Source organism: Ahaetulla prasina, chromosome 16 (genome assembly GCF_028640845.1).
Source record: "Ahaetulla prasina isolate Xishuangbanna chromosome 16, ASM2864084v1, whole genome shotgun sequence".
Classification (NCBI taxonomy): Eukaryota; Metazoa; Chordata; class Lepidosauria; order Squamata; family Colubridae; genus Ahaetulla; species Ahaetulla prasina.
The window spans coordinates 10,353,116-10,380,640 of record NC_080554.1 but is presented as its reverse complement, the minus strand read 5'-3'; the positions used below and the strand labels follow the sequence as shown (position 1 = coordinate 10,380,640).

At 46.8% G+C, this 27,525-nt stretch overlaps 2 protein-coding genes across 4 annotated transcripts in view; both read left to right on the top strand.

Moving 5' to 3' along the window:
- The first annotated feature begins 1,587 nt into the window (after positions 1-1,587).
- On the top strand, positions 1,588-17,064 carry CDK9 (cyclin dependent kinase 9). Its single transcript, XM_058159310.1, has 7 exons — positions 1,588-1,789; positions 4,313-4,394; positions 8,993-9,083; positions 10,417-10,583; positions 12,390-12,561; positions 13,309-13,457; positions 16,065-17,064. The coding sequence occupies exons 1-7, from the start codon at positions 1,596-1,598 to the stop codon at positions 16,428-16,430; spliced, it is 1,221 nt and encodes a 406-aa protein (XP_058015293.1). The 5' UTR covers positions 1,588-1,595; the 3' UTR covers positions 16,431-17,064.
- Positions 17,065-20,076: 3,012 nt separating this feature from the next.
- FPGS (folylpolyglutamate synthase) overlaps positions 20,077-27,525 on the top strand; it is a 30,894-nt gene continuing 23,445 nt past the window's right edge. For 2 of the 3 annotated variants that reach the window (XM_058159478.1, XM_058159477.1), the window contains exon 1: positions 20,077-20,235. In XM_058159478.1, coding sequence (XP_058015461.1) covers positions 20,095-20,235 — 141 coding nt within the window. In that variant the 5' untranslated portion in view covers positions 20,077-20,094. Of the gene's footprint in view, positions 20,236-23,990; positions 24,616-27,525 lie in introns of those variants that run through there. The other variant, XM_058159479.1, reaches the window with a different exon arrangement.

Sequence of the window (27,525 nt, the reverse complement as noted above, 5' to 3'; positions counted from 1 at the left end):
CATCCACTCCTATCTCATCCTCCCTTCTCAGAGCCCATCATCCACTCCTATCTCATCCTCCCTTCTCAGAGCCCATCATCCACTCCTATCTCATCCTCCCTTCCCAAAGCCCATCCTCCCCTCACACAGCCCATCATCCTCTCCAATTTCATCCTCCCCTCCCAGAGCCCATCATCCACTCCTATCTCATCCTCCCTTCCCAAAGCCCATCATCCACTCCGAGCCCATCATCCACTCCAATTTCATCCTCCCCTCCCAGAGCCCATCATCCACTCCTATCTCATCCTCCCTTCTCAGAGCCCATCATCCACTCCTATCTCATCCTCCCTTCTCAGAGCCCATCATCCACTCCTATCTCATCCTCCCTTCTCAGAGCCCATCATCCACTCCTATCTCATCCTCCCTTCCCAAAGCCCATCCTCCCCTCACACAGCCCATCATCCTCTCCAATTTCATCCTCCCCTCCCAGAGCCCATCATCCACTCCTATCTCATCCTCCCTTCCCAAAGCGCATCATCCACTCCCACAGCCCATCATCCACTCCAATTTCATCCTCCCCTCCCAGAGCCCATCTTCCACTCCTATCTCATCCTCCCTTCCCAGAGCCCATCATCCACTCCTATCTCATCCTCCCTTCCCAAAGCCCATCCTCCTCTCCAATTTCATCCTCCCCTCCCAGAGCCCATCATCCACTCCTATCTCATCCTCCTTCCCAAAACCCATCATCCACTCCCACAGCCCATCATCCACTCCAATTTCATCCTCCCCACCCAGAGCCCATCATCCACTCCTATCTCATCCTCCCTTCCCAAAGCCCATCATCCACTCCCACAGCCCATCATCCACTCCAATTTCATCCTCCCTTCCCAGAGCCCATCATCCACTCCTATCTCATCCTCCCTTCCCAAAGCCCATCCTCCCCTTACACAGCCCATCATCCTCTCCAATTTCATCCTACCCTCCCAGAGCCCATCATCCACTCCTATCTCATCCTCCTTCCCAAAACCCATCATCCACTCCCACAGCCCATCATCCTCTCCAATTTCATCCTCCCTTCCCAGAGCCCATCATCCACTCCTATCTCATCCTCCCTTCCCAAAGCCCATCATCCACTCCCACAGCCCATCATCCTCTCCAATTTCATCCTCCCTTCCCAGAGCCCATCATCCACTCCTATCTCATCCTCCCTTCCCAAAGCCCATCATCCACTCCCACAGCCCATCATCCTCTCCAATTTCATCCTCCCTTCCCAGAGCCCATCATCCACTCCTATCTCATCCTCCCTTCCCAGGGCCCATCATCCACTCCTATCTCATCCTCCCTTCCCAAAGCCCATCATCCACTCCTATCTCATCCTCCCTTCCCAAAGCCCATCATCCCCTCCAGTGTCATCCTCCCTCCCTCCCAGAGCCCACCCCTCCTCCTCGCCCCGCCCACCGCGGCCTGGAGAGCCGCCTCCCTCCCTCCCGTTGGCGCAGGCGAGGAGAGTCGGGCGGGCGGAGGGGCGGCTTCGAACTACGCCTCCCAGGCTGCCCCGCGGCGGGCTCCGCCTCTCTTCCCCCCCCGCCCTCGCCGCGCCGGAAGTGGTGAGGGGAATGGAGCGGCCGGGCGGAAGCGTGGCCGGAAGCGCCCCTCCGCGCTCGGGGGAAGGAGGCTGCCGGCAGCCCGCGGAGTTTGGGGGCGCGCCGGGGACCGCCATGGCCAAGCAGTACGACGCGGCCGAGTGCCCGTACTGCGACGAGGTCTCCAAGTACGAGAAGCTGGCCAAGATCGGGCAGGGCACCTTCGGGTAAGGCCCCCTCCCCCCCCCACCACGTGGGTTAGGACTCCCTAGCCCATCGTCCCCTCCCCTCCCCTTGGACTACAAGCCCCCCTCCTCCCCAGCAGGACTGCAGCCTTCCCCACCCCTCATCTCCTCCTCCTGCCCGGCGTCTCCTTGTTCGCACCACCACTACCCCCGCTCCCATGGTGCACAGCCGCCCCGAAGGCAGGAGACCCATCGTTCCCGGCCCTCCCCGTTTGGAGCAGGGGCAGCGCCGAGCTTTTGTCGGTCGGCGGTCCGGCCGAACGATCCCCAGCACGGGTCCCCTATTCCTGAGCGAGGGGGTTGGGCTAGATGACCTCCCAGGGTCCCCTTCCGACTCTAGTGGGCTCCCCATCCTCCTTGGGGAGCCCTCCTCGCCTCCCACACCTCCTCTCTGTGTGTTTGTGTGTGTGGAGGGGGGGGAAAGAACCAGAGCTCCTCCCCCCCCCTCCGTACCCCAGCTCAGGAAGATGGGGATTGTGGTACAGGTAGTGAATGGGTGGAGAAAAAGCTTAGCCGCCCCTTTCCTCTTTTCTCCCCATGTGCTTTTGAAACTCTGGCCATCTCCTTCCTCCTTTAATCCTCCCCCAAACACACACACACACACACACACACACACACACACACACACCACTGGGACCTCCCCTTGTGTTAGGGACCTTAAACGCCCCTCCTGGCACAGCCTGAGCTGAGCTCATCCTTAGATCTGACCCTAGCAGAGGGACCCCCCATTTTTCACCCCACCTCGAGCCTCTGAATCTCGTCATGGAGGGAGAGAGAGAGAGACCTCATGAGCTCCACCAGTCCTGCCACTTTGTGGGCCCAGCAGCCCCCAGCCTTGGCCATCGTTGCTGGTCTCCCAGCAACGGAGATTCCGGAGCAGAGGCTGATGGAACCTGGTGGCTCTTCTGTCCTTGGGGTGGGGGGATCCTTCCATCCTCTATCTGGCTCCCACCAATCTATCATTCCCGGCTTACTCGGCCATCCGGCCATGGCCAGCTTTGCCCCACCCCCCCTTTCCTTCACCCCTTTGCCTAACTCAGGGGTCAGCAACCTGCGGCTCCAGAGCCGCATGCGGCTCTTTGGGCCCTCTGCTGTGGCTCCCTGTCAGGTGATCCCACCACTGGCTGGCCCCGACTCTCGCCCTTCCTTCCCAGTCACTCCTCGCCTGGCCTGAGAAGGTAAGGGTGACGGCGGGAGAATGGAGAAGCAGCTGGGTCAGAGATAGAGAGATACAGAGAGAGGGAGGGAGAGAGAGACATAAATATGGAAGGGAAGAGATATAGATACAGACAGGGAGAAAGAGATACAGAGAGGGGGAGAGAGAGACATAGAGAAATACAGAGATAGGGAGAGAGACAGACATAGAGAGAGAGAGGGAGAGAGGGAGAGAGAGACATAGATACAGAGAGAGGGAGAGAGATAGAGAGAGAGAGGGAGGGGGAGAGACATAGTCACAGAGAGAGGGAAAGAGAGATACAGAGAGAGAGAGAGAGAGAGAGAGAGAGAGGGAGAGAGACATAGATACAGAGAGAAACACAGAGAGATACAGAGAGAGGAGAGAGAGAGAGAGAGAGGAGAGAGACAGATACAGAGAGAGAGAGAGATACAGAGAGGGAGGAGAGAGAGATACAGAGAGGAGAGAGAGAGACAGAGAGAGGAGAGAGAGAGACAGAGAGAGGAGAGAGAGATACAGAGAGAGGAGAGAGATACAGAGAGGGAGGAGAGAGAGACATAAAGAGTCACAGAGAGAGGGAAAGAGATACAGAGAGAGGGAAAGAGAGAGATACAGAGACAGAAGGAGGGAGGGGGAGAGACATAGAGAGACACAGAAGAGGGAAAGAGAGATACAGAGAGAGGGAGAGAGAGGGGGGAGAGAGACATAGAGAGATACAAAGAGAGGGAGAGAGAGAAACAGAGAGAGGGAGAGAGAGAAATAGAGAGAGAGAGGGAGGGCGGGGGAGAGACATAGACACAGAGAGAGGGAAAGAGAGAGATACAGAGAGAGGGAGAGAGATACAGAGAGGAGAGAGAGACAGAGAGAGGAGAGACAGAGAGAGACACAGAGAGGGAAGAGAGAGAGAGAGAGGGGGGAGAGAAACATAGAGAGAGACAGAGAGAGAGGGAGAGACATAGATACAGAGAGAGGGAGAGAGAGAAACAGAGAGACATAGATACAGAGAGAAACACAGAGAGAGAGACAGAGAGATACAGAGAGGGAGGGAGGGAGGGGTAGAGACAGATATGTCAAAAGGATTTTGTGGTTCCCGCTGTTTTTTAACAACTGGTTCTCTGCCCTGATGACCGGCTGGGTAGGCGTGGCTGGGGGGTGTCATGTGACTGGTGGAAGGGAGTGACATCGAATTGGCCACGCCCACCCAGGTTTTGTGGCTCCCGGGGTTTCCTTTTCTGTGGGAGTCTAAATGGCTCTTTTGAGTATTTAGGGTTGCCGACCCCTGGCCTAATCCGCTTCCCCTCTTAACGCTCTTCCTCGGCTTTCTCTTGCAGGGAGGTCTTCAAAGCCAAGCATCGGCAGACGGGCAAGAAGGTGGCGCTGAAAAAAGTGCTGATGGAGAATGAAAAAGAGGGGGTGAGTTGAGTGTCTCGGGGGGGGGGGAGGTGCGAGGCTCGCCCCACACACCTGGGTGGAATGGGAGAGAAACTGTGAAGGGGAGGAAGGAAAATCTGGGGTGCTTCTGCGGAGCAGCAAATGTAAGGGCAGGCGCTTCCGGGAAACCTGAAAATCAAGCACAGAACTCTGTTACCGCAGCACTGATGCTGTAGCCTAGTTTGATAATGAAATGTCTACAGGAAAACCACCAAGCTCAGCCCTTTTCTTCCTCCTCCTTTCTCTTTCATCCTTCTCCTTTCCATAAGCCCCATTCTTCTAGCCCTTTATTTCCTTCTTCCTTCTCTTCCGTCCTTCTCCTCTCCACAAACCTCACTCTTCTAGCCCTTTATTTCCTTCTTCCTTCTCTTCCGTCCTTCTCCTCTCCACAAACCTCACTCTTCTAGCCCTTTATTTCTTTCTTCCTTCTCTTCCATCCTTCTCCTTTCCACAAACCTCACTCTTCTAGCCCAGATGATATAACCTAGTTTGATAACGAAACATCTGCAAGAAAACCACCAAACTCACAGCCCTTTTCATCCTCTTCTTCTTCCTTCTCTTCTTCCATCCTTCTCCACAAGCTCCACTCTTCTAGCCATTTTTTCCTCCTCCTTCCTTCTCTTCCATCTTTCCCTTTCTCCTCTCGACAAACCCCACTCATCTAGCCCACTTGATGTAACCTAGTTTGGTTACAAAACGTCTGCAAGAAAACCTACCAAGTTCAGAGACCATCATGGAAACCCCCCCCATTACTTTGATCTGGGCTCTCTGCCACTCAGCGGATTGTATCCGCTTTAATTTTGCCAAGCCTAAAACCTGATTAAACCAGCGGTGGGATTCATCCGGTTTGCATCTATTTGGGAGAACCGGTTGTTAACTTTTTGAGCAGTTTGGCGAACTGCTTGTTTATTTATTTATTTTATTTATTAATTTGATTTCTATACCGCCCTTCTCCCAAAGGACTCAGGGCGGTTTACAGCCAGATAAAAACAATTATACATATAATATAACAATTTTAAAAATCTATTAAAAAACTAATTCAATTTGGCCGAATTAAAACTTAAAAAACAGTAATAAAACTATAATAAACCCCAATTGAAATTCAAGCCAGCCCTGCGTGGTAGAACAAAAACGTCTTCAACTTGCGACGAAAGGTCCGGAGGTCAGGGAGTTGTTGTAACCCTGGAGGCAACTCATTCCAGATGGCAGGTGCCCCCACAGAGAAGGCCCTCCCCCTGGGGGTCACCAGTCGACATTGTTTGACTGACGGCACCCTGAGGAGTCCCTCCCTATGGGAGCGCACAGGTCGATGGGAGGCTATTGGTGGCAGCAGGCGGTCCCGTAAATAAGCCGGTCCTAAGCCATGGAGCGCTTTAAAGGTAGTAACCAACACCTTAAATTGCACCCGGAAGACCACAGGAAGCCAGTGCAGCTTGCGCAGGAGAGGTGTTATATGGGAGCCTTGAGTTGCTCCCTCTATCACCCGCGCAGCCGTGTTCTGGACCAACTGGAGCCTCCAGGTACCCTTCAAGGGAAGAAATCATTGTTGGAAGAAATCATTAGGGCAGAGAACTGGTGATTAAATTATTTGAATCCCACCACTGGATTAAACCCCTTAAACCTGCCTAAATCAACCCCTGTTTTGCGATGGATTCTTTGATTGAACATTTAATTTATTGGAAAGGATATGGGCTAGTGTGATGCGTGAACTTTGCTCGTTTATAAGTTACACACCAGGCTTTGAAAAATGAGTAAACATGATCAGCTGATGTACTATTGCAAAACTGGTTTTCTTTCTTCACAACCTTTGAGGATCCAGCTGATTGTGCGTTGGAAGCGGCGCTGTTCATTTCCTCCTCTGAGTGACCAAATCAACTGGAATTTAGTGGGACTCGCCATTATGTTTTTTACGGCCTTTAAGTAGAGCAGAAATAGAATTTATTCCGTTTTAAATAGTCACCACTTGAATGAATCAGGATTATGGAGTCCTTGGTCGTTTTCTTGCAGATGTCTGTGAAGATTCTCAGTCATCCAAGTCCCAAAAAGTGCTTTTTCCAAGAGACAACTGGACTTTCTTGTTACAATACAATATAATTCTTTATTGGCCAAGTGTGATTGGACACACAAGGAATTTGCCTTTGGTGCATATGCTCTCAGTGTACATAAAAAGAAAAGATACATTCGTTAAGAATCATAAGGTACAACACTTAATGATAGTCAGAGGGTATAAATAAGCAATCAGGAAATAATATTAATATATTCAGTTCATTCATAGACTAGACTAGACTAGAATAGAATAGAATAGAATAGAATAGAATTAGAAATAAATAGAAATTGAAATAGAAATAGAAATAGAGTAGAATAGAATTCTGTATTGCCCAAGTGTGATTGGACACACAAGGAATTTGCCTTTGGTGCATATGCTCTCAGTGTACATAAAAAGACAAGATACATTCGTCAAGAATCATAAGGTACAACACTTAATGATAGTCTTAGGGTAGTAATAAGCAATCAAATCATACTAGGAAACAGTCAATATAAATTGTAAGGATACAGCAACAAGTTACAGTCATAAGTGGAAGGAGATGGGTGATGGGAACAATGTGAAGATTAATAGTAGTGTAGATTTAGTAAATAGTTTGACAGCGTTGAGGGAATTATTTGTTTAGCAGAGTGATGGCGTTCGGGAAAAAACTGTTCTTGTGTCTAGTTGTTCTGGTGTGCAGTGCTCTATAAACAATCCCAACGGTGCCTTTTTTCAAGAGGCAACTGGACTTTCTCGTTAATTCTTCGAAGTCGTTTCTGCTTCTTGTCCAAGAAGCTTCTTCAGTTCGCACAAATCCTTCCATTCTCCACCGTTCACTCAGAATCAAAGAAGCTTCTTGGATGAGAAGCAAAAAACGGTCTTCAAGGTGTTGGAAGAAATATCCATCTGGGTTCAGTTCCAAGTGGGGACAAAGACACTGGAAACATGGAGGCTGCTTGGAAAGATGGTTTAATGGTGGTCAGGATCACATGGCTTGAGATCCTGAACAGAAAAGGGGCTGAGATCCTGTGTGCTCCCTGGTTTTATGCTTTTTCTGAGCTTTGAACTTTCTGGGGCACAGGAAGAGTACCCTGATTGGCTGTCAGACTCCCAGGGGGTGGGGGTCTTAGCTAGCCTTGTAGGTTGTCCCTCAAGCTTGCCTGAGCCTTGCCATGTGGTGAGTTTCAGTTCTATTGTGTTGCAAATGATGGGGGGATTGAGTGAGCTTGGCTGAAGCCTTAATTGCCCATTGACAAAGGTGGGGAGTGGCAGGAAGTTGCTTTGACTTTAAAACATGTTTCTCCATTTCTCATTCAGGGAAATATATTCTGCCTTTTAAATATTTTCTAAAATATTTTCATTCTTCTAGGAGGGGGGTGGGTGCTAAATTCCTACAAAGGAAAAACCAAGAAAGTCCAGTTGCCTCTTGAAAAAAAACAAAACACCTTTGGGATTTTCTTGCAAATGTTTCATTGCCCAACTGGGCACAATCCTCAGTGCTAAGAAGGGAGGGGGATTTGTTCTCTGTTTATCTACTGATGGGTTTGTGCCTTCAGTGTTGGTTGGAGTTCTTGATTGTGCCCGGAAAAAGCTGATAGTTTGTCTGAATTGGTTCCATAGCTCCTTGATTGGGGTATTGTTTACATGATTGTTGGTCTGGTATTAATCCCTGCTTATCTGTGTGATGGTTAGCTGGCCTTGGGGCTCTTTTTTGTTTCTCTTTGGATCCTCTCTTTTAAATGACCTGTTTCCCCAGCTTGAAATTATGGTAAAGTCTGTCCCCAGAGTTGCGATTCAGTATAAAAGAGCTGCTGATTCAGTTCTACAGAGGAATTATTTAGTCTGTCATTTGCACCTCTATAACTGTCTGGTTCGGTTCTGCAACCCAACAAGAAAAACACAGACTTCAGAGGATAATTAGAACTGCAGAAAAAATAATTGCTACCAACCTGCTTTCCATGGAGGACCTGTATACTGCACGAATCAAGAAGAGGCCATGAAAATATTTACAGATCCCTCACATCCATGACATAAACTGTTTCAACTCCTACCCTCAAAACGACGCTATAGAGCACTGCACACCAGAACAACTAGACACAAGAACAGTTTTTTCCCGAAGGCCATCACTCTGCTAAACAAATAATTCCCTCAACACTGTCAAACTATTTACTAAATCTGCACTACTATTAATCTTCTCATCGTTCCCATCACCCATCTCCTTCCACTTATGACTGTATGACTGTAACTTTGTTGCTGGCAATCCTTATGATTTATATTGATATATTGACCATCAATTGTGTTGTAAATGTTGTACCTTGATGAAGGTATCTTTTCTTTTATGTACACTGAGAGCATATGCACCAAGACAAATTCCTTGTGTGTCCAATCACACTTGGCCAATAAAAAATTCTATTCTATTCTATTCTATTCTATTCTATTCTATTCTATTCTATTCTATTCTATTCTATTCTATTCTATTCTAATAGAATACTCTCTAGCCAAAGAATCTCACATTCCTGCTTTGTGTTTAAATAATCTCTTTTCTTCTTTCTAGTTTCCAATCACAGCTTTACGGGAAATTAAAATCCTGCAGTTGCTGAAACACGAAAATGTCGTCAACCTCATTGAAATTTGCCGGACGAAAGGTAATTTGTCCAAACTGCTAGGGCTTAATTTTATCTGCTGGTATAAATTAGCGTCCAGTGTCAATTTAACAAGACGGTTGGTAAGGGAAGAGCTGCAAGTTTCAATCAAACAGCTGTTAAATCTGAACTGGACATAATTGGCTTCATGGTGCCGATTTTGGACTTTTTGATAATTGAATAATACATTGTTTCTCAACCTTGGAAACTTTTAAAATGTGTGGACTTTAACTCCCAGAATTCCCCAACCAATTTGATACCATTTGATGTGAATTGCATAACTGAAATGAAAGTTCCGTAACGAAATCAATTAAGAGTTGCTAAGGGAAACTAAAATTTTGTCCACTGCATCACGGCTTACAATTATAAAGACCAGGCTCCATTGCAGTCGTAACCCAAGGAATATCTGTCAAAAACAGGGCTAATACCCTATTTCCCCCAAAATAAGACAAATCCCCTGATAATAAACCCAATCGGGCTTTTGAGCGCATGGCAATAAGGCCAAGCGCTTATTTCAGGGTTCAAAAGAAATATAAGACAAGATCTTATTTTCGGGGAAACACGATAGATAGATAGATAGATAGATAGATAGATAGATAGATAGATATGTAGATAAATAGATAGATAGGTAGATAGGTAGGTAGGTAGGTAGGTAGGTAGATAGGTAGATATGTAGATAGATAGATGATACACACACATACACACACAGAGATATAAATACCTAGTTTCCCCCAAAATAAGACATCCTCTGATAATAAGCCCATTCGGCCTTTTGAACGCATGGCAATAAGGCCAAGCACTTATTTCAGGGTTCAAAAAAAATATAAGACAGGGTCTTATTTTTGGGGAAACGCAGCATAATCCACTGGGAAGGAGGAACCAAACAAAATGGATGAACGCAGATGAAGTGATTGGAAAGGCAGATAAATGTCTATGGAGACTCTCAGCTCATGGTTCACCAAAAGTGCTTTTTTTCAAGAGGCAACTGGACTTTTCTGGGGGGGTTTTCTTTGAAGACGCTTCGCTCCTCATCCGAGAAGCTTCCTCCGCTCCGACTGGATGGTGGGGAATTTCCGGAATTGCAGGAATAATTTGCGCTTTAGTTTGAGACGCAGGCCCTATCGACTCTTAAAAAGACACAAAGGACTGACTATAAATCCGTCCATTCCCCACCAGCCAGTCAGAGCTGAAGAAGCTTCTTGGATGAGAAGCGAAATATCTTCAAAGAACCCCCCACCCCCCGGAAAGTCCAGTTGCCTTGTGAAAAAAAAACAACAAAACCCACTTTTGGGAACAGCGGAAAAAATCTAAAATCGTTTTCCTTTCATCCTTGCAGCCTCCCCCTACAATCGTTGCAAAGGCAGCATCTACCTGGTCTTTGACTTCTGCGAACACGACCTGGCTGGCCTTCTCAGCAATGCCCACGTCAAGTTCACGCTCTCCGAGATCAAGAAAGTGATGCAGATGCTATTGAACGGCCTCTACTACATCCACCGGAATAAGGTGTGTGTGTGTGTGTGTGTGTGTGGGTCCCTTCGTGCTTCTTAGACCCCGGAAATATGGGCTGGTCTTTCTTTGAAAACAACAACAACAAGTATTTCTCGCTCTCAACGCTAGTAATACGATTATTAAATTTGCAGATGATAACAACAGTGCAGTGGTGGGACTTATCTCCGGGGCTGGGGGGGCGGGGATGAGTCTGCCTATCGAGATGAGGTGGACCAGTTGCTTTTGTGGTGTGGAGACCATAACTTGGTGTTCTGTCTCCTTCCCCACTTCAGACCCACGAGCTGGCCTTCAGCCAGTGGATTCACGGCTCTTATCTGTCCTGGCAGAGAAATCGCAGCTGCCTGCCAAAGTTCAAACAAATGAGTCACGTAGTAAGACTTTCAGCTCTTTTTGAAACGGTTCAGCTAAACTTTTCCTTCCCGTGGAGTGAGAGCAGTCCCAAAGCTCCTTATATATCCTGTGCGGTGGGGCTCCTGCCCCACCCTTCCTTTTGATGACACCGCCTCTCTAATCTTCTGAACCGCCGGTCAAGCCAAGCTTGATTATTATTATTATCAGCTGGGTCTGAAGGCGTAGCCTGGGGAAGGGAGGAATCAGGGGATGACGGCCTCATTAGGTCCTCCGACTGGTCTGGTTTTGGCTCCTGGAGCCAAGCCAAAGGAATTGGTGCTCCCGAGGTAAGCCTTACCGGCCCTTCCCCCTCACTCTCGGAGTCACTTTCGGGCATGGGGGCTGGAGTCACAACACTTGGTCCTTAACACCAATAAGACCAAGGAGCTTATAGTGGACTACAGAAGGAATAGATCAGACAGACAGCCCTTGCTCATCAGTGGAGACCGAGTGGAGCAACTGGCCAGTTTTACGTTTTTGAGTATTATCATAAAAAGAGGACCTGGCCTGGGACACGCTCACATTGCAGCCCTAGTCAAAAGGGCCCAGCAGAGATTATATTACCTGAGACTTCTCAAGAAAGAACAACTGAATGGAAAACTGCTGGTGGCCTTCTACCACTGCACCATAGAGAGTATTCTAACTTACTGCACCTGTGTATGGTTTGCCAATGGCACAGTGGCAAGATAGGATAGCACTCCAGAGGGTCAATGTCATTGCCCAGAGGATCATTGGTTGCCCTCTTCCCTCTTTGGAAGAGCTTTATAGCTCCCACTGCCTAAAAGATAAAGGTTCCCCTCGCACATATGTGCTAATCATTCCCGACTCTGGGGGGGCGGTGCTCATCTCTGTTTCAAAGCCGAAGAGCCAGCCCTGTCCAAAGACGTCTCTATGGTCATGTGGCCGGCATGACTCAATGCCAAAGGTGCACGGAACGCTGTTCCCACCAAAGTGGTCCCTATTTTTTCTACTGGCATTTTTTACGTGCTTTCAAACTGCTAGGTTGGCAGAAGCTGGGACAAGGAACGGGAGCTCACCCCGTTACACGGCAGCACTAGGGATTCGAACCGCCGAACCGCCGACCTTTCGATCGACAAGCTCAGCATCTTGGCCACTGAACCACCGTGTCCCTACTGCCTTAGGAAAGTTCAAAACATTCTTAAAGATCCATCTCATCCTGGGCACCCCCCTTTTTTTTTTTTTTGGAACTATTACCATCTGGCAGACGGTACAGGATCATAGAAACGTATTGGGTTTTCAGTTCAATTGTATAGAATGCAAAGGATGTGTGTTTGTGGTTTTATTTTTATAGTTATAATGTACCCTGAAGATGGCATTTAACTTCGTTGTACGAGGTGCAATGACAATAAAATAAACTCAACTCTCCATCTCCCCCCCCCCCCATCGCAGATCCTTCACCGAGACATGAAAGCCGCTAACGTGCTCATCACACGGGACGGCGTCTTGAAGTTGGCCGATTTTGGCTTGGCCCGAGCTTTCAGCCTGGCCAAGAACAGCCAGCCCAACCGTTACACGAACCGGGTGGTGACTTTGTGGTACCGTCCACCAGAACTGCTGCTTGGTAAGAAGGAGTCGGTCAACCTTTGGGTTCTTCTCTTTTGCTTGTGGACTGATGGGGTACCAGGCTTCTGGAGCTCCATACGAGACTTCAGTTCCCATATGGCTGGGCTGGCTCATGAGTTATTCTATTATTCTATTCTCTATTCCCATTCTTCTCTTCTCTTCTCTTCTCTTATTCTATTCTATTCTATTCTATTCTATTCTATTCTATTCTATTCTATTCTCTATTCCCTTTCTCTCTTCTCTTCTCTTCTCTCCTCTTCTCTTATTCTATTCTATTCTATTCTATTCTATTCTCTATTCCCTTTCTTCTCTTCTCTTCTTTTATTCTATTCTATTCTATTCTATTCTCTATTCCCTTTCTCTCTTCTCTTCTCTTCTCTTCTCTTCTCTTCTCTTCTCTTCTCTTCTCCTCTCCTCTTCTATTCCTCTATTCTGTTCTGTTCTGTTCTGTTCTATTCTATTCTCTGTTCCCTTTCTCTCTTCTCTTCTCTTCTCTTCTCTTCTCTTCTCTTCTCTTCTCTTCTCTTCTCTTCTCTTCTCTTCTCTTCCTCTATCCTATCATATCCTATCCTATCCTATCCAAACGCCACGATTCGAAACTGTATTTCAATCGTTGGCCATGCCGTGGTCATATTTGTGTGTCCTGCACAATTGGACAGAGGAATGGGAAGTCAGTTGTCATTTTCCAAAGTAGCTTTTAGGAACCTCCCTTTAGGAGAATTAACTTGGCATTCGTTTTCTTAAGGAGAACGCGATTATGGGCCCCCCATCGATCTTTGGGGTGCCGGCTGCATCATGGCGGAGATGTGGACAAGGAGCCCCATCATGCAAGGCAACACGGAACAGCACCAGCTCACCCTGATCAGCCAGCTCTGCGGCTCCATCACCCCTGAGGTGAGAACCAACAAACCCCAGGCAGTCTTTGACTTATAACCATTCACTTAGTGACCGCTCGAAATCACGACGGCACTGGAAAAAAGTGACTTAGGACCGTGTTTTACACTTATGACCATGGCCGCATGATCAAAATTTGGATGCTTGGCAACTGACTCGTATTTATGATGGTTGCTGTGTCCCCGAGGTCACGTGACACCCCCCCCCTTTGCAACCTTCTGACAAGCCAAGTCAATGGGGAAGCCAGATTCACTTAATGACGGGATCACTAACTTATCAGCGGCAGTGATTAACGGTGGCAAGAAAGGTCGTAAGACAGGACAAGGGTTATTTAACGAACGTCTCTGTTAGCAACTTAACAATTGTGGCTGTAAGTCGAGGGCTTACCTGTGCCTCTTTCTTTGTTTTCCAACTGAATTTTGGAAGTTGAGCTGAGCGATAACAGAGCTGGAAGGGACCTTGGAGGTCTTCTAGTCCAGCCCACTGCTCAAGCAGGAGACCCTATTTATCCCATTCCAGACAAATGACTTGTCCAGTCTCTTCTTAAAAACCTCCAGTGCTGAAGCACCTACAACTTCTGGTGGCAAGCTGTTCCACTGGTTAATTGTCCTCACTGTTGGGAAGTTTCTCCTTAATTCCAGGTTGCTTCTCTCTTGGATTAGTTTCCATCCGTTGCTTCTTCGTCCTGCCTTCGGGTGCTTCTTCAAGCAATTTAGACAGATAGATTAACAGAGTTGGAAGGGACCTTGTAGGTCATCTAGTCCAACCCCCCGCCCAAGCAGGAGACCCTGGCAGTCCAATTGAAAACCTCCAGTGATGGAGCACCCACAACTTCTGAAGGCAACTTCTGTTCCACTGGTTGATTGTTCCAACTATCAGAAAATTCCTCCTTAGTTCTAGGTTGCTTCTCTCCTTGATTAGTTTCCAACCATTGTTTCTTCTCCTGCTTTCTGGTGCAATTTGAACTCTCTTCTTTGGGGCAGCCCAGTGGTGGGTTTCAAATTTTTTTACTACCGGTTCTGTGGGTGTGGCTTGGTGGACATAGCTTAGTGGGTGTGACAGGGAAAGAATACTGCAAAATCCCCATTCCCTCCCCACCCCACTAACCCGCTCTGGGAAGGAATCAAACTCGCCCGCTCTTCATTTCCCCAAATAATACTCATAAGAAAAGGCTCCCAGAAAAGCAAGGAAAAATCAAGCTGCTAACAAAGGAACCTGCCTGAGGCTCATGCCACATTCCTGCCAGCTGCATAAAGGAAACTAAGAAGAGTCCAAAACAGCTACCGATGCTTAGAGATAATAGAAAGTGGAAGCCGGAAGTTCGGCTCCATTTACAAGCAGGCAGAAAACTCATTCAAAACAGATAGATATTTCACAACGGAAATCGCCCAAACCTTTTTAGAGTAACAAAGCCCATGTTGCACCAACCCCAAAACTTCAAAAACAGGGAACCGTATAAGAATCCCTCCTCTTATCCAGTTTGTTGTTCAGCTGACCGGGAAACGAACTGCTGAATGTCACTTTGCTTCTGCAAATAAAAACCTCCTTCCAGCAGCTGCTTCTTGGCTTGTCAATTTAAAGCGACGGCATCTTGTTTTTTTTCCCCCTTCTTTGCCAAGAGATCTCTTGGCTGAAAAGCCAGCCCTGTTTTTTCCCTTCTAGCCGATCAGGTGGGAGACTGGGAGGCAGCGAATAGATTGGGGGCGGGACCAGGCAGGGGTGGTATTTACCGGTTCTCCGAACTACTCAAAATTTTTATAAAATGTTTTATAGATGGCATTTAGATCCTAAGAAACTATCGTGTATGTATCCAGATATGCAAGCAAAATGTTGGAGATGTAATTGTGATGACGCGACATATTTTCATATTTGGTGGACATGTAAGGATATTAAGGCCTTTTGGATAAAAATTTGGTGGATTTTACAAAATGTTCTGAAAAAGAAGATAAAAGTTCCTGCCGCAATTTTTTCTGCTGGGAATTATTACGGACTGTACAGTAATTGAGACTAAATTGATTTTAAATCTAATAACAGCGGCAAGATTACCGATAGGACAGAATTGGAAGAAAAAAGAAGTACCTACAATAGAAGAATGGATATTGAAAGTTGCCAATTCGGCTGAGATGGTGAAAATCTCAGCCTTTTTGAAAGACAATACGCAAGAAAGATACTTAAAGGAATGGAAAAAATGGATTGACTATATTCAAAGTAGATATCAGACTAAGAGTTATCAGACTGCCTTTGAATGGTTAGGATGTATTATTTCTGATTGTTTTGGGGGAAGTTAGGAACTGATGAGAATTGTAGGAGTATAATTGAGTTGGGACGAAAATTTTTTAGCATATGTTTGTTTTATTTTTAACGATACCTTGTGTTCGTTCCGGGAAGTCGGGAGGGGGGGTTGTGAAGGGAGGGGGGAGGAGGTGGAGGGAAACAGGGGGGGCGGATTTTTGTAAAACTTTTTCAATTAAAAAAAATTTCCACTCCCGGTTCGCAAGAACCGTCTGAAACCCATATCAAATATTGAAAGTCTGCAGTCATGTCCTCTCCCTAGTCCTTCCTTTTCTCTAGATGTGGGTCGTCTCTTAATTCCTCTTCTTTTTTCAGGTCTGGCCCAACGTGGACAAATACGAGCTCTACCAGAAGCTGGACCTCCCAAAAGGACAGAAGCGCAAAGTGAAGGAGCGGCTGAAGGCCTATGTGAAAGATCCCTATGCCTTGGATCTCATCGACAAGCTGCTGGTGCTGGATCCCGCCCAGCGGATCGACAGCGACGACGCCTTGAACCACGACTTCTTCTGGTCGGACCCCATGCCCTCCGACCTCAAGAACATGCTGTCCACCCACAACCAGTCCATGTTCGAGTACTTGGCTCCGCCCAGGAGGAGAGGCGGGCACATGCCCCAGCAGCCGGCCAATCAGGGAAGGAACCCCGCAGCAACCAATCAGACTGAGTTCGACCGGGTCTTCTGAATCCGAATTGCGTCGAGATGGAGATTTTTTAACGCATTGTGGTTTCATATATTTTTTTATGATTTCCGCCCCCCCCCCTTTCTTTCTTTTTTTGGGGGGGGCGACAGAACAATGGGAATAGTCGGATTCGGACGATTTCCAGGTCTTTGAAAATTGCAATTTATGGAAAACTCTGCAAGGACCTAAATTGGACTTGGAGACGTGGCCGAGAGCATGTGGCTTGCCATTTGTTTTTTTTTTGTTTTTGTTTTTTTGCAATGGTTTCCTGTATCCCCGAAACGTTGGAGGGGCTGGGTTTTATGCCCTCCTTTCCTGGCTTTGGAGGTCTTTGCTTGAGGGCAGACAGGCTAACACGAATCGGCTGCTGTCAATTTTATATTTTGCTGCAGAGAGACGAGACGCGGCAGAATAAGGGCTGGGAATTCGATAAAAATAGGTGCTACTCCCGTTCCTCGTCTTCCGGTCAAGGTCCCGCCCCGGGCCAAAGAATTTAGCTGGACATTGGTGACTATCCATTGGTCTTTGCTTCAGGCCTTTTTCTTGCAGCACAAAGAGTACACTCTTTCTTTCTTCCTTTTTTTTCTCCCTACCCCCCTCGCTTTAATTTTGCAATTTTTTCTCTCTCTTTTTTTTTTTTTTAAAAAAAGGAAAAACCTCCTTTTTTCCTGGGATAGCAAAATCCACGACGTGCTTCCTTCCTTCTTCCTCCTCTTCAGAAGCTTAGCTCTCTCGCAGGAGGCTACGTGATTGAAAAAGGAAAAAAAAAAGAAGAAAGAAAAAAAAAAACCATTTTCAGGCAGTCCTGAAAAGTTTGCCGTTTCAAGCTCTTCTGAATCTTTGATTCTCCAGGTGGAACCTTTGTTTTTTTTTTTTTTTATCATGTTTGCCTTTTTCCAACACTTGGACAAAAATCTTCCTCAAATGAATGAACTTGGAATGGACACATTTATTATACCTGCTTGGGTTGGATCGCAGCCCCGCAGCAAAGCCTCGGAGTTAGTACCTATTGATCATTTAACGTGAATTAACGCCGGGAGAAAGTAATGAATGAAGCTGGAAGAACTGCAAAAAAAAAAAATTATATATATATATAAGAAAAAATTAAAACTATGAAAAAACAATAAAATCACCAGTGGCTTTTTTCTTTTTCTACTGCTGTCAGAAAATCAAACACTCAGAGACACACCGAGCCAATGATTAACTGCATGAACTCTTGTTTATTAGGGCTGGTTTGTCCGTTTCTTTCAACGCGCGGTGTGCAAAAAAAGTAAATATTGATGCACAAGGCTGGGAATCCCAGGGTGGTGGTATTATTATTGGCCATTCACAAAACTTGCTTGAAAACATACACGTTTACACACAAAGTTTTCTTTTAAAAGGGCAAGCGCTGCTTGGATTTTCCACGTAGCTTCTTAGGAAGTTTTCTGAACGCTGCTTCCCTGAAGTGGGTGATAAATCAGCTGCTTTTAACCCCCCTCCCGGTTAAAATAAAACGATAGAATTAGAATTATAAGGCTATTGCAAAAATCTTCATTCCCAGCCCACTCCTGGGGGAAGGATATTGCAAAATCTCCATTCCCACCCCACTCTGGGGCCAACCAGAGGTGGCATTTTCTGGTTCTCCGAACTACTCAAAATTTCCGCTACCGGTTCTCCAGAACCTGTCAGAACCTGCTGGATTTCACCCCGGCTTTGCACCTTCTTGCTTTGCATGGGGGGAAATGAACTGGAAAAATGTGGGTTTTGCACTCGGCCGATGTCTTTGCCTCCGGTTGCAAATTGGGATTTCTTTTTTTTTTTTACTCATGTTGTGTTTCCCCATTGTGTACCCTGCCCTCTTAGGGTGAGATGAGCGCTGTATAATTTTTAACGAAGCAGGGCAGTAAGTCAAGACTCTCCAAATTTGGCAACTTGTGGACTTTCAACTCCCAGAATTCCACAGCCAGCCCTTGGGATGGGGTGGGATGGGGAGGCTGGGAATAGTTCAGCATAAGATTTGGCAAAGTCTGCATCTGATAAAAGGAATAGAAATAGGAATTCATTCATAGAATAGAATAGAATAGAATAGAATAGAATAGAATAGAATAGAATAGAATAGAATAGAATAGAATAAAAATAGAATAGAAATAGAAATAGAAATAGAATAATTCTATTCTGTATTGGCCAAGTGTGATTGGACACACAAGGAATTTGTCTTTGGTGCATACGCTCTCAGTGTACATAAAAAGACAAGATACATTCATCAAGAATCATAAGGTATAGTACTTAATGATAGTCATGGGATACAAATATGCAATTGAATCATACTAGGAAACTATGCAGCAACAAGTTACAGTCATGCAGTCATAAGTGGAAGGAGATCGGTAATGGGAACGATGAGAAGATTAATAGTAGTGCAGATTTAGTAAATAGTTTGACAGTGTTGAGGGAATTATTTGTTTAGCAGAGTGATGGCGTTTCGGAAAAAACTGTTCTTGTGTCTAGTTGTCTTGGTGTGCAGTGCTCTCTAGCGTCGTTTTGAGGGTAGGAGTTGAAACAATTTAGAATTAGAATAGAATAGAATAGAATAGAATAGAATAGAATTTATTGGCCAAGTGTGATTGGACACACAAGGAATTTGTCTTGGTGCATATGCTCTCAGTGTTCATAAAAAGAGAAGATACATTAGTCGGGAATCATAAGGTACAAGACTTAATGATAGTATGGGTACAATTTAAGCAATCAGGAAACAACCAATATTAGTATAAATCATGATACAAGCAGCAAAGTTACAATCATAAGTGGGAGGAGATGGGTGATGGGAACTATGAGAAGATCAATAGTAGCGCAGATGTAGTGAATAGTTCGACAGTGTTGAGGGAATTATTTGTTTAGCAGAGTGATGGCCTTCGGGGAAAAACTGTTCTTGTGTTTAGTTGTTCTGGTGGGCTGTGCTCTTTAGCGTCGTTTTGAGGGTGGGAGTTGAAACAGTTTATGTCCAGGATGCGAGGGCTCTGTAAATATTTTTATTTAAATATTTATTTGAAGGAGGAGGAGACCGGATAACCATTTGGCTCAGAATGGTATACAATCTCCTGTTTGGGCACAGAGTATGTGTGTGTGTGTGTATGTGTGTTGGATTAGATCAGGGGGTCTCCAACCTTGGCAATTTTAAGACTTGTGGACTTCAACTCCCAGAAATCTGGGAGTTGCAGTCCACAAGTCTTAAAATTGCCAAGGTTGGAGACCTCTGAACTAGATGACCTAAGGCAGGGATCTCCAACCTTGGTCCCTTTAAGACTTGTGGACTTCAACTCCCAGAGTCCCTCAGCCAGCAAAGCTGGCTGAGGAACTCTGGGAGTTGAAGTCCACAAGTCTTAAAGGGACCAAGGTTGGAGACCCCCTGGTCTAAGGTCATTTCCCACCCCCACCCCCTCTTATTTTGTGAAGCGATCCCGCAAGCAGGGACTCCCTCTTGATTTTTTTTTTTTATCTATCTCTACCGGACCCAGCCGGCATTGCAGATAGAGAAGGGAACCCGCCCTTTCCCTTCTTTTTCCCCTTTCCACCTCCAGGCGCCTGCGCACGGCGAGACGGGGGCGTGGCCGGCGGTGCAGCAGTAGCAGTAGCCGCCTCCTACTCCTGAGGAGGGGGCGGGGCTGGCGCTGACGTCACTCGCCTGGCCATGGGCTCGCGCCGGGTGCGGGCTTGGTGCCTGGCGCTCGTTCTGCAACCGGCGCCCGCAGCAATTCGGCCGGCCGTTTCCCGGGCTTGGCGGCGGTGGTTGAGCGCCCGTCCGGCCCGGGCTCCCAGGATGGAGTATCAGGTGAGCTTCGGGCCGAGGTTTCTAAAACAAACCGGGAGAAGCCTCCCGCCTCCCGCCGGGGGTTGCGTCAGCCGGCGCAAGTGCTGGAGCGCACGTGGGAGGATCGCGCGCAGACCTTGCGCCTTCAAGGGCTGGAGGGGGGGTGGGGGTGGGAGAAATGCAAAAAATGCACGCGTGCAAAAATGCACGGGTGGGGGTGTAGAGCTTCCTCCCTATTGCAAAGCAAGAGGCGTCCTGGATTAATAAGACCTTGCTCTTATTAATCAGTAACAAAATTGCAGCGGGGAGCGTTTTTCTTATCCTGTTATCCGTTTTTTTTTTAAAAAAACTGTGTCTTTCGTTTCTTGCCTGGCAAAAGCTTGAATGGGTTCAGGCTTGCTTTAGAACCTAGAACCACCCTAGGGGGTTGAGAAGGGACCTCGGAGGTCTTCTAGTCGTGAGGTCTCCAACCTTGGCAACTTTAAGCCTGGTGGACTTCAACTCCCAGAGGACTTCAACTCGCAGCAAAGCTGGCTGGGGAATTCTGGGAGTTGAAGTCCTCGAGGCTTAGAAGTTGCCAAGGTTGGAGACCCCTGTTCTAGTCCAGTGGTCACCAACTGGTGGTCCGTGGACCACTGGTGGTCAGCAAGCACTAAAATACTATTTATCTTTTTAAAAAAATCATATTAGTGGTCCGCGGGATTTAAAATTATGAATTTGGTGGTCCCTGAGGTCGGAAAGGTTGATAACTCCTGTTCTAGTCCATCCCTCTTCCTTCCTCCTCACCCTATCCTGGTCAAATGGTTGCCCTTTTTTTTTTTTTGAAACCCTCCAGGGATGGTCTGTAGGGAGAAGCATTCCCAAGTTCTTGAAATCTTTTCTTCTGGCGTCCCAAAAGTGTTTTTTTCAAGAGGCCACTGGACTTCCTTGGTTTTTCTTTGAAGACGTTTCGCTTCTCATCCAAGAAACTTCTTCAACTCTGCCGTAGAATAGAATAGAATTTTATTGGCCAAGTCTGATTGGACACACAAGGAATTTGTCTTTGGTTCATGTGCTCTCAGTGTACATAAAACATTCCCAAGCTCTTGAAATCTTTTCTTCTGGAGTCCCAAAGGCGCTTTTTTCAAGAGGCAACTGGACTTTCTTGGTTTTTCTTTGAAGACGTTTCGCTTCTCATCCAAGAAGCTTCTTCAACTCTGGCATAGCTAAATGTCTATGGAGATTCTCAAGTCCTCCAGGTCATGGTTGTCCCAAAGGTGCTTTTTCAGGAGGCAACTGGACTTTTCTTGGGGTTTTTCTTTTTTCCTTGTTCTTGCTTGGTTTTTGACCTCGATGACTGAGAATCTCGAAGGACGTTTAGCCATGCAATTTGGGACGAAACCCCCCCCCCCACTCGGAATGGCGTGGGAGTAGGAACGGATTCCCAGAGAAAAATTGCAGACTACAGGAACCAGGAGCACTATCTGAGGACAGGGCGAAATCTCCAAGCGGTTGGAGTGCTAAAAGGCAGATGACCAGCGGTCTGCAAGGAATATAAATCCTTCCCTTCCCTCACCATCCAGTCAGAGCTGAAGAAGTTTCTTGGATGAGAAGCGAAACGTCTTCAAAAGAAAAAAAACAACAACAACAACCAAGAAAGTCCAGTTGCAAACCAAGCACCTTTGGTTCAACCATGACCTGGAGGACTGAGAATCTCTACAGACTTTTAGCTCTACAATTTGGGATGAAGACCCTTGGAATGGGGTGGGAGTAGGAATGGATTTCCAGAGGGAAAGATTGCAGACTACAGGAACCATTTGCACCACTCGGACATGGATAAACCTCCGAGTGGCCTCAACGACCCTCAAAAAGGATGCAGATGACCAGCGGTCTATAAGGAATATAAATCCTTCCCTTCCCTCACCATCCAGTTAGAGCTGAAGAAGCTTCTTGGATGAGAAGCGAAGCGTCTTCGAAAGAAAAAACAACAACAACAACAAGAAAGTCCAGTTGCAAACCAAGCACCTTTGGTTCAACCATGACCTGGAGGACTGAGAATCTCTACAGACTTTTAGCTCTACAATTTGGGATGAAGACCCTTGGAATGGGGTGGGAGTAGGAATGGATTTCCAGAGGGAAAGATTGCAGACTACAGGAACCATTTGCACCACTCGGACATGGATAAACCTCCGAGTGGCCTCAACGACCCTCAAAAAGGATGCAGATGACCAGCGGTCTATAAGGAATATAAATCCTTCCCTTCCCTCACCATCCAGTTAGAGCTGAAGAAGCTTCTTGGATGAGAAGCGAAGCGTCTTCGAAAGAAAAAAAAACCCTGAGAAAGTCCAGTTGTCTCCTGAAAAAACAAAACACCTTTGGGACCTCCATTAATGGAGCACCCACAACCAGAGCTGGTATTCAGCCGGTTCCAACCGGTTTACCCGAACCAGTTGCGGAAATCACGAGTCAGCCTGCTCACCCGCCCCAGCTGTATGCCATCCGATTAAGGCATACACGTTTCTGAGGCCGGGCGCATGTGCAGAAGGCAGGCCCGTGCTCAAACAGGGTGCGCGCTCGCACGGCAAACTGGTAGTAACATAATGCGAAACCCGTCGCTGCCCACAACTTCAGGAGGCAAGGTTTTCTGACCACACTGGCACATTAGACATTTTATAAACGAAGGAGAATAGGACCAGAAAATCCTGCTGATGATGTTAGCCGGTCTGGTCAGGAAACGTTCAGAAACTAAATCGAAGCACACTTGGCAGAGCAAACCACTAAAAGCCGAGCGTTCAAGTATTTTCTGTGATTTCAAGCTGTTTAATTGTTTAAACTTTTGTCCTTTGCTCTTTAGCTGCAATCAGTACAGCTTGGAAGTGGAGGCTGGGAGAGACCAGAGATTGTTTTGGAGGGTGTTTGTGTTATTTCTCTGGATGTCCCCTCTACAGTAGACTGGGAGTTCTAGTCCTGATTTTGACATGAAAGCCAGCAGGGTGACTTTGAGCCAATCACCAGGAGACTGGGAGTTCTAGTCCTGATTTAGACATGAAAGCCAGCAGGGTGACTTTGAGCCAGTCACCAGGAGACAGTGAGTTCTAGTCCTGATTTAGACATGAAAGCCAGCAGGGTGACTTTTGGCCAGTCACCAGGAGACTGGGAGTTCTAGTCCTGATTTAGACATGAAAGCCAGCAGGGTGACTTTTGACCAGTCACCAGGAAACTGGGAGTTCTAGTCCTGGCTTAGACATGAAAGCCAGCTGGGTGACTTTGGGCCAGTCACCAGGAAACTGGGAGTTCTAGTCCTGATTTAGACATGAAAGCCAGCAGGGTGGCTTTGGGCCAGTCACCAGGAGACTGGGAGTTCTAGTTCTGATTTAGACATGAAAGCCAGCAGGGTGACTTTTGACCAGTCACCAGGAAACTGGGAGTTCTAGTCCTGATTTAGGCATGAAAGCCAGCTGGGTGACTTTGGGCCAGTCACCAGGAGTCTGGGAGTTCTAGTCCTGATTTAGACATGAAAGCCAGCTGGGTGACTTTGAGCCAGTCACCAGGAGACTGGGAGTTCTAGTCTGGCCTTAGACATGAAAGCCAGCTGGGTGACTTTGGGCCAGTCACCAGGAGTCTGGGAGTTCTAGTCCTGATTTAGACATGAAAGCCAGCCAGCCAGTCGCTCTCTCTCTCAACCCACCTCACAGTGTTGTGGTGTTGGTGAAAACAGGAAGAGAAGGATATGAAGTTCACATTTGTATAATAAATAATAAAGGCAAGATGCAAATAAATAAATAATCCCATCAGCGCAGGCCTACATTCCAAGGGATTTCTTGCAACAGCTTTTATTTATTTTATTTAGTTTATCAAATTTAGAAACCGCCCGTTCCCGCTTAAGCTCTTAAAATTCCCGCCTGTAGAAATATGCAGGCGTTTCTTTTCCCCCATCTCCCAAACTTTGAAAAGTTGTCCTCGGCTTACCCCCCACCGCCTGTGTTTCCTCCCAAAACGTTGACATCTCTTTAATCTTCAGTCTCTTCCATTCTTGCGTCACTGGTCCACTCCCCTTCCTGCCTCTTCCTGATGTTCTTTGGTAATCGATTTAATTAAGTTCTCCCACGTGTCTTGTCGTCTTCTCCTCCTCCTTCGTTCCCTTTTGCAGTTGTGTAACTTTTGAGCCTTGAAATGACTCATTTTCCCGCCTCCACCCGTCCAACCCAGTAAGCTGCTTTTCCAAGAAATACGATCCAATGATCCAACCACGTGTGAATTTATAGCCCTCCCTCCGGGGTACACATGTAAGGCGTGTGCAGGCTGATTTCCAGGGCTTTTCGGCGTCTTTTTTTTGCAAAGACTCGTTCCCCCTTCAGGGCTCGTGGTGTCATTTTTAATTTATTTTAATTTTTTTTAAAGTAGACAAGCAGGAAAATGGAGGTAAGACGCTTTTATTTACATTGTAAGGAAATAGATATACTGAAATACTAGAATTAGCCGAGACTTGCCAATTGTTTCTTGCAAGATATATATGTATGATATATGATGTCTTTGTATACCTGCATGCTGTAAATATTTGTTCCCTGTGACACTGATATATATATGATGCCCTTTGTAGTTATAGCACAAACACTCCACGTTGACTAACTTTCTGGACTGTCATTGGGGTCTGTTGTGAAGTATCTGGCATTTGTCAAACTATAAAGAGGTAAAGGTTACCCTCGCACATACGTGCTAGTCGTTCCCGACTCTAGGGGGCGGTGCTCATCTTTGTTTCAAAGCCGAAGAGCCAGCGCTGTCCAAAGACGTCTCTGTGGTCATGTGGCTGGCATGACTCAATGCCAAAGGCGCACGGAACCCTGTTCCCTTCCCACCAAAGGTGGTTCCTCTTTTTCTACTTGCATTTTTTACGTGCTTTTGAACTGCTAGGTTGGCAGAAGCTAGGACAAGTAACGGGAGCTCGCCCCGTTACGCGGCGCTAGGGATTCGAACCGCTGAACTGCTGACCTTTTGATCGACAAGCTCAGTGTCTTACCCACTAAGCCACCGTGTCCCGCGTCAAACTGTATGTCGCACCTTTTGATCAAAGCCTTATCTCTCCCCATCCTGCCGAAGAACCTATCTCATCTTTGATCTTTTGAGTTCCCTCCACTCCAGGGGGCTAAATAGCCAAGTGTGAAGATAAAGAAGATGATCAGGAAGAGATAACACTTCTGGCAAAGCCCAAGAGCCCTTGCTGGTCTTTTAAGCCTTATGGGAGGGGCCGATCATCTCTTGGCCTTACTCCCAAGTTGTCCTTTTTGCTTGAGCTGCGCTTGCCTTCTGGCAGCTCTTCTCATGCGTGCATTAGGAACAGGCTCCTCCTGTTCCTCTGCCTCACTACTATCAGTCTCTGGAGGTTCTGGAGTCCGCACCTCACTCCCCGATGGCCCTGGCCTCACCTCAGCCTCATCGCTGTCCGACTCTGTTGCCAGCTCCGCAGGCTGCTGGCGGACCACAACAGGCTGTGCCAAGCGGGCCGCATTGTTGGCTTTTTTGAAAAGACATTTTGTGCACCTTGTGTGATGCGCAGGTTGATTGCCTCCAGCCGTTTGTACACATTCAGTGTACAGATGGTGCCAAAGGCTGCGCGCGCGTGGAGGCATTGGAAGGTTTTCAGGCATGGTATGTACGGTGTCCCTACGTGAACCAGCTCTGCTTTCAAAAACCGGCCAATTTTACAAAACACCTTTGTCAATATTTTCCCAGCGTTTTGGGAAGCAAAGAAGGATTATAGAAATAATTTCAGAAAACAGGTGGTCCAAGGAGAAGGTGGGAGGAATTTGAGTCTACGCTTGCATAATACAGGGACTTGGATTCGAGCCACATTATTGAAGTTTGATTGTTTTATTCCAAGGTGTTCTCCCTTCGCGGCTCTCAGCGTAGTAGAGAGTGCGTGTGAGGATGTAACCTTTCCTCGGCTGCTGTCTCTCTTTGGGAGAAGTCCAGCTTCTTGGTCTGCGCAACTCTTAAGCTCTTTTCTGCTGTGAGATGCGAGTGCTCCACAAAAGTGGGATGCTATGAACAGATTGTGTTTTATTCCTGATGTTTTAGCTCCTGTGTTTCAGTCAGGAAATTCTCATTTTAGCTCTGTGTGGTAGAGTACTTTGAGGAAACCTCTCCTTCATCTATTCCTCCCTCCCTCCTTCCCTCCCTCCCTCTCATCTTTCCCCTCCTCCCTTCCTCCTTCTATCTATCCACCCATCCATCCATCATCTCTTCCTTCCTTCCTTTTATCTCTTCTCCATCCATCCATCCATCCGTCTTTTTTCCTTCGTTCCTTTCTTTGATCCTTCCTTTGTTCCTTCCTTCCTTCTTCCTTCCTTCAATCTCTTCATCCATCCATCCATCCATCCATCCATCCATCCATCCATCCATCTTCCTTCCTTCCTTTTATCTCTTCTCCATCTATCCATCCATCCACCCATCCATCCATCTTTTTTCCTTCCTTCCTTCCTTCCATCCATCCATCTCTTCATCCATCCTCCTTCCTTCCTTTTATCTCTCTCCATCCATGTATCTTCCTTCCTTCCTTCCTTCCTTCCTTCCTTCCTTCCTTCCTTCCTTCCTTCCTTCCTTCCTTCCTTCCTTCCTCAGTGCAGTAAAAGTACACAAGATTAACAAAAAGTATATGGAAAATAAAAGAAAAGAAAAAAAAACCCCGACTTATAACTTCCACCCTTCCTCCCATCAATTAATTGCCATCTTCATTCTTTCTTCTTCCTCTTCCACCCTTTCTAATCCCTATCCTGTTTTCTTCGTCTTTCCACAAAATGCCCAAATAAATTTTCTTGCTTTTCACACACCCCTTCATTCATTTTTCTCCTAACCCAACTTGGCCAGCACCGCTATTTCCACGAAGCCTTTATCCATTTTGCAACCCAAACTTCTCCTCTGAGTGTTTCATGATTCTCCCATCTCGGTCCGTGCCTCGCACTTCCCAATATGATGTCTCCCATCTTTCCTTTTCAGCTCGACATTCATGAAACCCAAACCAAATAAATTTCAAGTTTCATCCCATGCAAACCCTGGTACCTTTTTAACCTTAGATGTTTGTCGAGGGTTGTGTTTGCTCAAGAGAGGGAAGGAAAACAGACCCTCTCGCCCTCCGGGGTTACAACATTCATAGAGACAGGACGACGGACGGACTCCAGATAGTAAATGCCCAGCAGGGCTGGATCGTGGGTATCCCGCACTCTAGCCATGGAGGCCCCCCAAATTTGCAAAGAAGGATCTTGCAACAAAAGGGATTTGCCGCCTTCTGAAAAAAACGGAGCGTGCAAAACAAAACCGGAATCCCAGCCCAATTTT

Excerpts from the sequence above, each read along its gene's own strand:
- CDK9 (XM_058159310.1), top strand. The coding sequence starts at position 1,596 with ATGGAGCGGCCGGGCGGAAGCGTGGCCGGAAGCGCCCCTCCGCGCTCG. Across the intron at positions 4,395-8,992 it reads TGGAGAATGAAAAAGAGGGG|TTTCCAATCACAGCTTTACG; the intron begins GTGAGTTGAGTG and ends TCTTCTTTCTAG. Across the intron at positions 10,584-12,389 it reads ACTACATCCACCGGAATAAG|ATCCTTCACCGAGACATGAA; the intron begins GTGTGTGTGTGT and ends CCCCCATCGCAG.